The sequence below is a fragment of the Cynoglossus semilaevis genome, chromosome 14, assembly GCF_000523025.1.
Source record: "Cynoglossus semilaevis isolate Cse_v1.0 chromosome 14, Cse_v1.0, whole genome shotgun sequence".
Lineage (NCBI taxonomy): Eukaryota > Metazoa > Chordata > Actinopteri > Pleuronectiformes > Cynoglossidae > Cynoglossus > Cynoglossus semilaevis.
The window spans coordinates 28,807,265-28,821,220 of NC_024320.1; the positions used below are offsets into that span (position 1 = coordinate 28,807,265).

General features: G+C 39.6%; 2 protein-coding genes across 2 annotated transcripts in view; both read left to right on the forward strand.

Moving 5' to 3' along the window:
• Positions 1-5,592, forward strand: part of loxa (lysyl oxidase a) — a 9,099-nt gene extending 3,507 nt beyond the window's left edge. Inside the window, exons 3-8 of the mRNA XM_025062724.1 lie at positions 1,568-1,676; positions 2,147-2,278; positions 3,811-3,967; positions 4,669-4,764; positions 5,002-5,117; positions 5,187-5,592. Coding sequence (XP_024918492.1) covers positions 1,568-1,676; positions 2,147-2,278; positions 3,811-3,967; positions 4,669-4,764; positions 5,002-5,117; positions 5,187-5,193 — 617 coding nt within the window. The 3' untranslated portion in view covers positions 5,194-5,592. The remainder of the gene's footprint in view (positions 1-1,567; positions 1,677-2,146; positions 2,279-3,810; positions 3,968-4,668; positions 4,765-5,001; positions 5,118-5,186) is intronic.
• Positions 5,593-6,255: 663 nt separating this feature from the next.
• On the forward strand, positions 6,256-12,316 carry snx24 (sorting nexin 24). Its single transcript, XM_008326366.3, has 7 exons — positions 6,256-6,472; positions 7,750-7,833; positions 8,577-8,681; positions 8,861-8,955; positions 9,070-9,099; positions 9,750-9,814; positions 9,934-12,316. The coding sequence occupies exons 1-7, from the start codon at positions 6,404-6,406 to the stop codon at positions 10,002-10,004; spliced, it is 519 nt and encodes a 172-aa protein (XP_008324588.1). The 5' UTR covers positions 6,256-6,403; the 3' UTR covers positions 10,005-12,316.
• Positions 12,317-13,956: the final 1,640 nt, after the last annotated feature.

A 13,956-nucleotide genomic window follows, 5' to 3' on the forward strand; every position in this document is an offset into this window, starting at 1 on the left:
GGGGGGTTGTAGTTTCTATAAATTGAATTAAGTCAAACTTTTATAGGCCTGGGGATATTTTTTATTATTTATCTGTACAAACTGCTGTATGAGGATGAGATTAATTAAATGAGCTGCAATGCTGCCATCTAGTGACTGTCACTTTCATATACAGCCGTTTTTCCCCAAAACTATTTTTAGGGCACACATCATTTGACGAAACTCGGCGTTGTGTTATCGGGTTTTCATTATCGGAGGAAAAACCTTCCTTATTTTTACAGATTTACACAATTACATAATTATGCTAATATCGAGCCGATAATATCGGTCGGTCGATATTAGCGGACATCTCTAATATTTTCCTTTCTTTCACTAGTTGACACTGCCACCTAATGGCCATTCTCATTTCAAATCCAGATCTGGTTCCACCTCTGTTTTTTCCCTCTCGGTGTCAACGTTTGACGAAAGTAAAGGAAAAGGTGGTACATGCAGTGGCCCACACCAGCTCAGTGGCCCACACCACCTCAGTGGCCCACACCACCTTAGTGGCCCACTGAATACTGGTCCAGTACTGTGGGGTGAAATTGTTATTCATTCTTTAACTGTAATCCATCTGGGAAGGAAATGTTTTTCTGTCCCAAAAATACTAATATGCATTTGATCAATGGTGATAAAACAAATTGCCAAAAATGTATAATTAATGTGACATTGAATGTGATTTATAATTTTGTTGATTTAAGTCCCAAAAGGTCAAGTTGTGAAATTTGTTCCTCATGAAAAGTTTGCGAAACACTCCCTAAAAAAATGAATAATCCTTTGTTTCTGACAAAATCATACTCAGATGTTTTGACCGTTTCTCTCTCTCTCTCTCTCTCTCTCTCTCTCCCTCCAACCATGTGACCACAGCTGACTTGGGTATTGCAGATTGTCAGATGTGCTCAGCCTCACTCACATCCTGGTCACATTAAGCATGAACCAAGTATTGACTTCATATTTGGGGTTTATTGATTTATTTGTTTTTACTTTTGTATTGTTTTAATAGAAAAATAATATTTTTTTCGTTTGTTTGCTCCTCTATGCTCTGCTAATAAACACAGAGGGCGATGTGAATGCTGTTAGCTCAGAAGTTAGCACAGAAAATGCTCCAGTTAGCGTAAAGAGTAAAACAGTAGAGTGAAATAAATCCACAGAGAACTGAAGGATAAACTCATTTTGAAATTGAAATAGTTTTAAATAAGTTAAAGATATAACCAAACTGGCTAAGCCAAGGAAAGGGCTTCGATGCTAACGTTGAACAGCTAACCCATTAGCAACTTAGCTAGGCCATGTAGAGCCTCAGGCTAGCTGATCTCTGCCTCTTGTACCAGTTCCTTTTAGCCGTGTATTCTTAAAAGTATTTATGAGTATTTATGAAGTTGTTTGACTTGTATTTCTGCCATTTTCTTTTCTTTTCTTTTCTTTTCTTTTCTTTTCTTTTCTTTTCTTTTCTTTTCTTTTCTTTTCTTTTCTTTTCTTTTCTTTTCTTTTCTTTTCTTTTCTTTTCTTTTCTTTTCTTTTCTTTTCTTTTCTTTTCTTTTCTTTTTCACAGGTCTTCCTGATCTCGTACCTGATCCATACTACATCCAGGCCTCGGCCTACGCCCAGAGGGTTCCTATGTACAACCTGAGATGTGCGGCTGAGGAAAACTGTTTGTCGAGGTAACGACTGCTGTCTGTCCACATTCATCCACATTAAAGGAGGAGGGAAAAAATAGAACGCGTTTCCTGCCAAGTGTGAGTGTGATTCAGAGAGCACGCAGCCATAACAACCATATAAGACCAGTGGAGGCCTGAGATGAGGTAAAATTAACTCAATCCTGCCCCTGATGGTGCTCAGGGGTGGAGCAGTGGATTTCTCTAACTGCTTAATCATAGATTGTCTGAGGAGAGAAAACCTCAACAGTAAACACACTGAAAACAAACCCAGACTCCCATGTGTCCCCAAACCTTATTTTGAATCCACCTAACAATTATTTACACATAGACAAGGTTCAGTCAGAATCTAGAACTCTTTAAGGCTTCAATCATGGACACTCGGTGAGGTCACTGTGTGTGTTGTTTTTGTTTGTTTTGTTTTGCTTTGTCGGCGCTAACTTCCTGTCGTTGTGGTTTTTTTTTTGCGACTCCAGCTCAGCCTACATGGCCAGAGACTACGACACCCGCATGCTGCTCCGGTTCCCTCAAAGAGTCAAAAACCAGGGCACCGCTGACTTTCTGCCCAGCAGGCCGCGCTATTCCTGGGAGTGGCACAGCTGCCACCAGTGAGTGATCTCTCCACACGTCACCAGTGATTTGGTTTTTTTTTTTAACTGACAACATGGCATTTTAGTTGAGAGTTCAACCAACAGTTCAACTGATCTAAATCTAATCACGCTTTAATTACTTTTATATTTCAATGAATGTTTAAAATGATCAAGAGAGCATCAAAACGTTAGCATAGCTGTTTCGGAGGATTTTTTTTTTAATGCTCAGAATCCTTTTCCAGCCTGTGGACCATCTCTGTATACAGATGATGTTAAGGTTTATATTTTATAACAAACAGACATTTTTCAAACTTTTTGTTTTCTTTGTTGTGTGTGTTTTCCTGGCACTTACTTTGTGCTGTGATCATTTTTGAAAAAAAAAAAAAAAACTACCCCAGTGTTTCCCAAACTTTTTTCACAAAAGTCACAAAAATTCGTGACCCAAGTCAAAAGACATCGTTAGTAAACTCCTGAGAAACATGATGCGAGACGACAGCCCTCAAAAAAAATCTCTTGCGACCCACCTGAGGGCTGCGACCCAGTCTTTGGGAAACAATGTACTACCCTACTCAGTGGTGTTCCATTGGGACTGGAAGAGGCCCACACTGTATCTGAATCCATTGGGACTGGAAGGGGCCCACACTGTATCTGAATGACACAATGGTTGAACTTCTTCAGAGACTGCAGTGGTTCCTCCTGCCCCGGGGCCCCAGGGTGTCTAGACACGGCCCTGACTCTCTGGACAAATGTCCCTAAAGATAATCTACATTTTTAACAAATAATTTTTAAAGAAAATTGTTGGTGCAAATACTGTCGACAGAATGAAAACAAAGAAAAAACACCTAAAAAAATCTAAAATAAATAAATAATTGATTGCTAAAAAAATCTAAAATAAATAAATAATTGATTGATTCAATTAAAATCCAAACTTTTTTTTACAGCCTGTAGTTTCGGTGTAAATCCTCAGCAGATCCTGTTTTACTGTTGGCTCCGGACCGTTGTTTTCACTGCCTGCTCCACTGCGGAGTAACTGTGATCAGAGCCGACACCTTTATTTCATTTGAATCTCTGAACTTACAGACTTTTTTTTCTCTGTCAAAGTGACGCGTCTGAACTCCACGTGACCTTTGAGCTCATTTGTTTTACAGCTGCAAAACCAGACACTGTAAAATAAAGACATGTGCTCCAGACGACCGTTCAACAAAACAAACCGGACGATTCTTTTATCACGTACTCCAGCTTATGGAAAACTTTTGGGAACTTTTTTTTCTCCTTAAGTACCACAAAAACCACATCATTCGATAGTCGTGCTCTGAGCTAACCCCCTCCCTGAGACGGAGCGCTGTTGGCTGTTGGCTGCTGTCCAATCTGTGTGATCATTTGTCAGTTTTTGGAAATTCATCTGAAGAAAAGCAGACTATGAAAACAGTCCTGCAGCTCAGAACCCAAAAATAGTACCGATCCCTGTCGGGCGTCTGGACATTTCCATCAGAACGCAGTTGTTTTTTTGTTTTTTTTTTGTGGTGTAATGCAGTTCCTCTGGTCCACAGACACTACCACAGCATGGACGAGTTCAGCCATTACGACCTGCTGGACGCCGTCACTCAACAGTCCATGGCTGAAGGCCACAAGGCTAGCTTCTGCCTGGAGGACACGTCCTGTGACTACGGATACTACAGACGATACGCCTGCACGTCACATACCCAGGTATTTATGAGAGATAGTGATGGGAGTATCGATTCTGTGGTACCGATACATCGGTACTCAGGCACATATCGACTGAGTATCGATTACGCTCATAAAGCATCCGTACTAATTAATACATGAAAACAAAAAAAAGTCTAACTGACCACATTCAGGCTTTTGTAACTGTAGCGCCCCCTGGTGACGTAAAACTGAACATGTGATCATGCTTTGTTCCTTAATGGTAGAAACTTGATGTAACTTGTTATACGTTGTGAAAAAATATATATTAAAGTTGTTAAATGGCCAATATTTGCTAGTATAGCTAAGTATTTGGTATCGAAAATTCTCGTATCGCCCAACATTAGTGGAAAAAAGTGCATTTAATTTAATTTAATTTAATTTAATTTAATTTAATTTAATTTAATTTACTTTCTTTTTTGATTGTCCTGACATCTGGGATCAACTCTTTTAGAACATTTTGTTCCTTCTTTCTCTTTATTTTGGCTGAAGATTTGGTTTTCCTTCCTATTTTGTAGCTTTGCTTCCAAATCACTAAATACTTGTCCGTCCGTTCCAACCTTTTATTGCCCGTTTTTATTTTTTTTATTTCTGTGTATTAGACTATATGAACAGTTTAACTAAAGAGGAAAACAACAACGTTTCCATCACATTTTTGTTTTAGTTTTTTATAACGACTCTTTTTTCTGCTGTTTAACGTCCAGGGCCTGAGTCCAGGATGTTATGACACGTACAACGCGGACATTGACTGCCAGTGGATCGACATCACAGATGTGAAACCTGGAAACTACGTCCTGAAGGTTTGTCAGAAAACACAGATGGTTCCTGGAGTCTTCTTGAACCAAACGGAATTCTTTCATTTCTGTCTGACCGTAATCGTCGTTTCACTCTGTTAAATCAGGTAAAAAGTCGAACACTGACTGACGTTCACCGTCGGCCCCTGAGATCGTGTTCTAAAACCTGGCCACTCTGTGACGGACAGCTGTGGTCTCAGATTCCTGTTGATGGTTTTCATGTGTTTTTTTTTCCCCACACAGATCAGTGTGAATCCAAACTATCACGTCCCAGAGTCAGACTACAGCAACAACGTTGTACGCTGTGACGTTCGCTACACTGGCAACTACGCCTACGTCTCCGGTTGTCATATGTCCATGTAAGTTTCATATTTTATTTCAATATTTTTCTTTTTCAGTCGACTGATGTGCTTGATGTGTGTTTCCAGGTACTAAGTGAAGATGGTCGAAGAAACCACTGAAAAAGGAGAAAACTGCAGATAAGAAAAAACAACATTCCATCAAATTGACGTCACTTTTATAATCGAAATTACAGTTTAGGATTTTTACCCCTCAATGCTACGTTAAGCTGCTTCTTTGTTTCTTTGTTGTTGTTGTTTTCTTTTTCATACTTCATGATGTACTGTTTTCCTATCTGTACTATTTTTCTGATTTCAATTTCATTGGATGCTTTATTAGTTAGCCCGCTAGCCCGTGTGACGACTTTAGTATATCACAGTTTTATGAACCACTTGTTATAAAGAAAAATGTTTTGTATTTATAAGCAACAGAAGAAGAAGTTTCTTTGCTTCAGAGCTTTTGATGAAACTTGAATAAAACCTCGTGAAATTGTAATTTGAATGTGTGTGACGTCGTTTTGTCTGACACACACAAACACACCACCAGGGAAAACAGGTTTAAATAATAATAGAAATATGAGTGAGGGGGTTAATGGGGGGGTCATGAAGTGGAACTGGTATGAAACTGTCAAGAAAAATGTCAAAGAAGTAGAAAAAAAATAGAGAAGAGCTTTGTTGTGTCTCTGTTTCTTTGTATGTGTCTCTGTTTTCAACTAAACTGGCCCAGGTTTCTCTCTCAGAAAGGACATTTTTCAGTAAATTGAAACGAGCTTCAACTAAACTGGACATTTTTCAGTAAATTGAAACGAGCAAATTGTTATGTTTTGTTACATAAATATTGTGTGAATGTTCTGTTTGTCTGTGGCCTGTAGGATTGTTTGTTCTGATTTTAAAAATGTTTTTATTTTGGTGATTTAAATACCCTGATCGAATCAAATTTAAAACAGCACTTGACAAAGGTATAAAATTGTCAAACTTGCTAATTCAATATAATGTCGTCAATGTGGGAATTCTCAAAAGTCAGAACTAAAACATTCTGTGTTGTCTTAATCAGATTAAGACATACTGTTTCCCAACGTTAGAAGAATCCAGTAAATCCCCGTCAGCCTCTCGGTGTATTCTCCCTCCGCTCCAGCAGGGAGCTGTACTGAGGCTGTGGCTCCTATTTAAATTCAGTGATTTTGAGCAGGCAGACAAACTGGAGTCGGACAGCAACAGGGAAAGTGACACCCACGGTTTGTCCCTGTGTGACTGTTTACGTCCTGAAAAGATTAAAAACATATATCTGGCGTTTTGTACTTATCGCGATGTATCCGGTCAGCGTGTCGATCCCGTCGTTTCGTTCGGAAAACAACTCGATCGAGAAAGGATACACGGTGAGCTGGTGTCTGGTAGCAACCTTTCAGTGTGTGTTTGTTTCTGTGTGTTTTTAAATATGCTGTCGTGACAAGTGTAGTAAAAAGAAGAAGACTTCAAACTCTAATAGGTTTGGGTTTAAAGAGAATGTGGTGTCGGTGAAGTTGCTGCACTTGGTTTGACAGAAAAAGGGAATGCGTTTTTTTTTCTGTCGCTTCTCACAGAAACTAGAGTGTGTATTTGAACTCGTTTTTATTCCTATCGAGGACCGATTGTGGAATTTTACTGACTTTGATCGATTAGTCGGCCTGACGGGGACCACAAGTCGACCCTGTTGAAGCAAAAGCTAATTTATGAGGCTTTGTTTTTTTAAGGAATATCATAAAAATGCGAATTACATTTGTGTTTAAGTACGCGTTTTGTATCAAGGATTCATTGTCAAAGATTTAGTACCATCTAGTGGTAAAGTTACTTATTTTAAAACCCCTAAATTTAACGCCCATTTTTGACCTTGTAGCAGACCATATAATCGATATGTAGTTTGTCCATCACATCAACAAACCTAGTGGTCAAATATAGGACACCACATTTTTTTTGCTGTTGTAAAAGTAGATTGATCTTTAATGCTAATTAAATTTCTGATTTCTGATTGGTCTGTTTTCTGTGATGTTGGTCCTCAACCTTTTTGTACCAAGGAAGGTTGGCCAGTCGTTACTGTGGACCAGTAAGACCATCGTACCATGGAAGGTTGGCCAGTATCGGTCGTTACTGTGGACCAGTAAGACCATCACCATCGTTGAAGGGTCATTAAATTTCCCAAATCATTCTTTCAGACTTTCTTCTTTCTTTTTCCCACTGTGGCCCGGTACCAAATGACCTACGGACCGGCACCGGTCCCCGGACCGGGGGTTGAAGACCTAATGTGTTGACAGTCCGGTATTATCAACACTTCTGTCATTTGAGGGTTGACTTCCTCCTTTACAAAACTGCGGAGAATACAGTGATGTGTGAAAAGTCAAGTGAACGTCACCGAGCGAGAACAGAGAAAGGGTTGATGGGAATTTAACAGAAAAACTGACAAAACACTTTTTGTGTTCTGCTGACAAAACCAGATGTTTCCTGTTTGTAAGATGCTGACATCAGCGTGAACTGACACTGACGGTGGTGCGGGGGGGTGGAGGTCATCTCTGTCTGACAGAGAGGAGGGTGCGTGGGGGTGTGGGTGGAGGTCATCTCTGTCTGACAGAGATAAAAACGCTGCCCTTTCCTGACGGTTCTGTGCTCCTCTGTCTTTCAGGTCTTCAAAATCGATGTGTTGATGAACGGCAGACAACACGCCATCGAGAAACGCTACAGTGAATTCCACGCTTTACATAAAATGGTGAGATGTGAGGAGTTCTTCAGTGTTCCCCTTCAGTTATTCCCTCTGTCTTTAACTGAAGTCGTCAGCATAACGAAAAAAAACCGCAGGAAATGGATGGCGGCCATTTTAACTGTGGATTTGTTCTTTATGTTTGTTCTTTAGTTCCTCAGTTGTTGTATGGTCGAGAAGTTAGCTTTCAGCTAACACAGTTTTCAGTATTTTTGGTAATAATCTATGTTTCAGCTATAGCTAACCCTTCGCTACATACGGTAACGCTCAATCAAACGCTGTCATTTATCTGTTTTTCCCTAGCGTTGATTTTACTTTAGCTTATACTACATCACAGGCTGTAGGGCAGGGGTATCAAACCCACTGTGGGTCAGGGGTCAGATTAGACGTCAGCCTAATTAGACGTCAGGTGGGCCGGACCAGTACGATCATCACATAGTTACTTATAAATAACAATCAGTCCATGTTTTCCCCTCCTTTTTCCACGTTGAGTGTATTAGAAAATCTTCATATTTAATGAAATGTATTTTTACAAAACATCATGAACATGAAGTGTTTGCGTGTCTTTTTATTTTCAAAATGTATCAAGTGGGCCGAATTGAGCCGCCTAGCGGACCGTTTTTGGCCCACGGGCCTTATGTTTGACACCCCTGCTGTAGGATAATTGTTTTTGTATATAAATGCAATAAAGTAGCTCACAACTAAAAGAGTCGGTCACACGTACATGTGTGTTGTTTTGAAACCCTCTGCAGCTGAAGAAGAGTATCAAACCTCCAGAAATGCCTTCAAAACATGTCAGAAACTGGGTTCCCAAGGTCCTGGAGCAGAGAAGACAAGGTCTGGAGTTTTACCTGCAGGTACGTTCAAGACTCACTTCAACAAAAGCTGTCGTGCATATTTCTGTTTTTCAACTTAACAAAGTAACTACGCTGTTCAAACACAGTGAGAGTCTGAGAGAAGTGAAGTCCCAGAGTGAAGCTGCTGCCGTTCCTTCACTGCTTCAGGAGAACGCTATAATTTGCTTTTGTTTTTCCAGACTATAATTATGGAAAATGAAGTGCTCCCAAAGATATTCCTGGATTTCCTGAATATCCGCCACTTTCCTTCAGTGCCAAAAACAGAAAGCTGTGGGTGAGTTCAGATGGGAGGAGGTTTTTTTATTTTCTTTCAAATTAAGTCTGATTTTTTTCACTCACTTTCTTTTCTTTTCTCTGACGTTATTTCCAATCCCACTGTCATTTTTAGGTCATTGGATACAGAATCAGAGGAGTCCAGGTAAATCCTCAGCCTCCTGTTCTGGTTTTGTCCACCAGGTTATGTTTGTACTTTGACTAGTTGTAGGGACATTTTGTTTGTTCTGCTTTCGAATGTCCACTGTAGAACCTGCTCACCGTGGAAGTCTTTCTAAGGTCAGACGTTGATACAAATGTCGGGCTGTAGAAGTCAAAAGATCATGGCAAAATGTTTTCTAAACTAGTTTGTTCCCAAAAAAAGGAATGATAGCTAGGTATGTCCGATATTAGCATAATTATGTAATGTCTGTAAGAATCGTTATCGGGTTTTCCTCTGATAATGAAAACCCGATAACGCAATGCCTGTGTTTCACCAAATGATGTGTGCCCTAAAAAATAGTTTTGGGGAAAAACGACTATATATGAAAGTGAAAGCCACTAGATGGCAGCATTGCAGCTCATTTTATTAATCTCATTTAATAATCAGGGGACTGTATGGAGAATGTTGGTGTCAGGAACTCATACAGTGGTTTGAACTGATAAATAAATAAAATTGAAAGAACTGAGAAATTTTGAATATCCACAAAAAGTTAATATCCCTAACTGTACTATGATACTATAGTAGTATCTATTTATAGTAGTATAAGTGGTTCAAAGTTAAGTTGTTTTGTTTTTTTTTCTCCATTTTTTCAGTAAACTTTCTCATCAGCCGATCCTGCTGTTTCTCAGAGACCCTTACCTTCTGCCTTCAGCACACGGTAAGTTTTCACATCAAAAAAAATCTAACAGTAAAACTCTCATCAAGTTGATAAAAATGTTTTTGTTTTTCTAGTTCAAATATAAACTACAGTTTTTATCTTTGTTGTTTGACCTCCAGACTCGTTCTCCAACGTGGTCATCGATGGAGTGATTCATGGAATCTTCTACCCGGACCTTCAACCCAGGTAGAAGTGAAGAAAACAGACACTAACTGTGTTTTCACACCAGATCAGCACAGAGGGAAAAAATTGAAGGAGAAAATTGAGCCAGTTTTAACGTAGTACTGTTGTTGGGGAACGAGGAAGTGTCAGGAAACCACAGGGAGCCGCGGCTTTGTATCCGCTGTGGTTGGATTAACAGTGCGAGAAAAACAAACTGAAACTTTGCCTGTTGCCATGCACTGACTGAGCCCTGTTTAAATAAAAAAAATCATTTATAAAAATTAATTCTTAAACAACCCTTACAGGTTTTTTAACTGTTTAAACATAAAACCTGTCATAAGTTTTTTTCCTGATAAATAAATCAGAGCCACTAGGTGCCGCTTGTACACAGTCCAACCTGTAAACCTGTCGGCAGTGGAAGTGAAAGAACTCACAAGGCTAACGTTGTAAACATCGTAATCCAGATGATTATTTTTGGTATTGATAGGGTTAAATAATGACTTTCTAGAATCTGGTAGAAAACGCAGAACATTTTTGTTACGTGTTTGTGACCTCAGAGGTGTAGCCCGGCCTGAGTGTAAATGTGTAGTTCGATAAGGTTAGCATTCCAGTTAGCCATAATTTGCTAATATTAATTTAAACATGTATTATTTACACTAACCGATATAAGCCAAACTTTAACCGCGCCACGCTGGCTCTGCAGTATCACAGTACAGTACCAAGTATATCCGATATCAAAACGTTTTGCCGATAGCTTCATCGCTTCATTTCCAATTCCGATATCAACCGACACCGATTATATACGACTGTTTGCAGCGCACATAATTTACTTTCACTAAAAACAATTTTTAGGTTACGTCATTTAGGCGAAATCCACGCAGATTAAAAACCGATAACAATTCTTTCTGATATTACATAATTATGCTAATATCAGTCCACCGATATCATCTGACATCACTAGTACTATTATTATTATTATTATTACTGGGGATGTCTGATATTAACTTTTACGTTGATACTGTCATATTGGCCAAACACTTAATTTCCGAATACGATATTAACAGATATATGCAGCCGTTTAGGTTAAAGAGTTAAATACCATAGATACGCTAACATCGGACATCCCTAAAACAAAATCAACTCAAAAAAAATCGTGACTCGTCTAACTATTGTGTTCTGACTTTAACTGGAGGTAACTGATCCCGATCCTCCTCCACGTGTTGTGCTTCCCTCCCTTTGGTCCTAATCTTTCAGTGGAGTGATGTCACCTCCACAGTCTGTCGTCCATTAGTAAACCACAACAAAGGGTTAAATCAGAATGCACCGGTTCTTCCTTCCTGTTAGGACTTGATTGACAGTAGGTTTGATCATCAATGGTAGAGATGTCGTTTTTTTTTTTTTTTTTAAGCTGCTAGATAACACAACTAAAGGCCATTTTGACACAATTTCACTGCTTTAACTGAAGGAAGTTGAGCCACTGATGTGGGTTTCACCAGTGAAACAACTGTGGGAGAAAAAGAGAGACTAGTGGCAGAGCTTGTTAGTGCAAAAGGACACGTCGAGCCTGTAATTATTATAATTAAATAAAATACATGTTGACAGAGTATTTTAGAACGGACAAGCCGCACTTACTCCTCTGCTCTTCCTCCCTGTCAATCCTCGTCCCACGTGGAACACGTGGAAGGAGGGAGCGATGAGCTCAGAGCAGCCGATCGGAACTAATCACAGGGTTGATCCGATCCGCTCTCCTCAACCGACGCTAACGCTAATTTCAACCCTGAACCACAAAAAAAAAACTTCTGAAAAACCTTCGCCTTCACTTCACTAACGCAGTCATTCTGTGTTTGATTTACTGTTTTTTCTTTCTTTTTTTTAATAATTAGATTTTTTCTAAAGGGAATTGAACACGTGGTGACGTGGTGCCTTGAATGGAACCGTGTTGAATCTGTGCAATATGACAAACAGGCATTAGTTTGGTTCAAGTTCTCACTGGAACCATGTTTACGTCATGGACGGAACTAACACTCACGTTGTTTATTTTTATGTTGTTACTTCCTTTGGCGACAGTTCAGGGTTTTTGAAGTGTGGTTTCACCTGGTAGAAGTGGGCGGAGCCTCCTGTAGCAAAGAACAATTCTGATTTAAAAACAACAACAACAACACCTGAACAGTGTCGCCGTGTATGGAATGTCTTACAAAGTTAAGTTGAGTGTTCGGGCTTAGGTATCGGATCAGACAGGATGTAGTTGGATTAACCCTTCCTTACCCAGAGGTAGAGCTTAAAAAGAAGTCGGACTTTAAAGGAACACAGGAGAAAACCAGCAACTTACCTTTTTATTTTTTAATCTGAGGTGTCAAAAAATGAACATGACACCATGTGGGTAAATGAAATGTGTGCAGTTTCACTGCTATAGCCAGTAGGGGCTGGCTCCAAAACACTTCTGTAGGCATTTATAAAACAATCTCAAGTATTTTTTTATTTATTTATTTTATTTTATAAATTCTTTCCTGTCACAACTTCTCACGGTGAAAATGCAGTTTAGGAGGCGGTACCTGATGGAACCACACTTTGGAAAACTTGAACTATCCCTTTAATGCACTAACCTCCCACTACAGCATGGTGATGACTGTACAATGAAGTGAAACTCTGATACTGTTGTGTATTTAAGTTGTTGTGACTGTGTGAAATGATTGTGCCATAACAGGAATTCAGCTGCAGCACTTTGAAATGGAAATCATGTTGTAAAGAAAACTGACAATAAATCACATTATTTCCACAGATCTTTCTGGGAGTTCATTCACTCTGTTAAACCAGCTGTTTTTTTTTCTTTGGCAGAAAAAGATCTTTATTAAAAAAAAGTTACTTAAAATGTTTTTTTTTTCAGATCACATTTAAGGGTCAAAATAACGTCCAAGTATTTTCCCTGAAAATGATTAATGCTCACGTGTACCGAGTATTTGTAAAGTACATGTGCAGACTGTACTGTATACCAGCCTGAATATATTCAGAAATAATTTAATACAAAATGTCAGGATGTTCCAACAGAATCAAAGACACTGTTCATGTCATAAAAGCAGCAGCATCGATGCTGATGCTGAAGCTGAAGCCAACTGAAGACCACGTCCTTCAAACCTGTAACTGAGCTGAAGTTCTGGTTCTTAAAAACCTCAACCACACTTCACACTCAGAGACAGAAGTTATTTTTTTAAAATCTGTAAATAAATTTGATCATTAAATCTAGTCTTTTTCAGCAAACTATTTGCTAACATAACTGGGTGTTTTTTCTCTGTAAATGAATTTGATCATTAAATCTAGTCTTTCTCAGCAAAAATTTTTTTTCACTAAATTCAGTCCCAACACATCTGAAATGCCAGCTGTTTGAAAAGCATAAAAAAGCACAGAAATTCTTGTTTCTTGGGACGGTTGCCCCAGTGCAGTAACAGTAACAGTCCAGTAGTAAAAAAAACAAAACAAAACCTCAGGTATTTCTGTGGAATGTGTGATCCAACACTTTGAGACTCTCTCAGTTCTACAGTTCTCCGTGACCCACTTCGTCTTTGAGCCGTTCATCCGGGTTCTGGACCGACTGAGGTTCCTTCATGTTGGCGAAGGCCACTTCTCTCTGCAGCTGCTCCACAGGAGGAAGTCCCACCAACAGGTTCCTCATGGCGATGGCCGTCATCAGGAACCTTACGACAGAGGGAAGAACGTTAACGAGAAGAAGGGGAACCGAGGGTTCACACCAGGGTGAGTCTCTCCATCTCCTCTTCTTCTGTGGTGTTTCCGGCAGAGAGTTTGGAATTCTTTGACACAAGGGTCTAAGGACTGAAATCACCCTCAGTGTCACCCTCAGTGAGGTCTAAGGACTGAAATCACCCTCTGTGTCACCCTCAGTGTCCCTCAGTGTCACCCTCAGTGTCACCCTCAGTGTCACTCTGTGTCACCCTCAGTGTCACTCTCAGTGTCACCCTCAGTGTCAC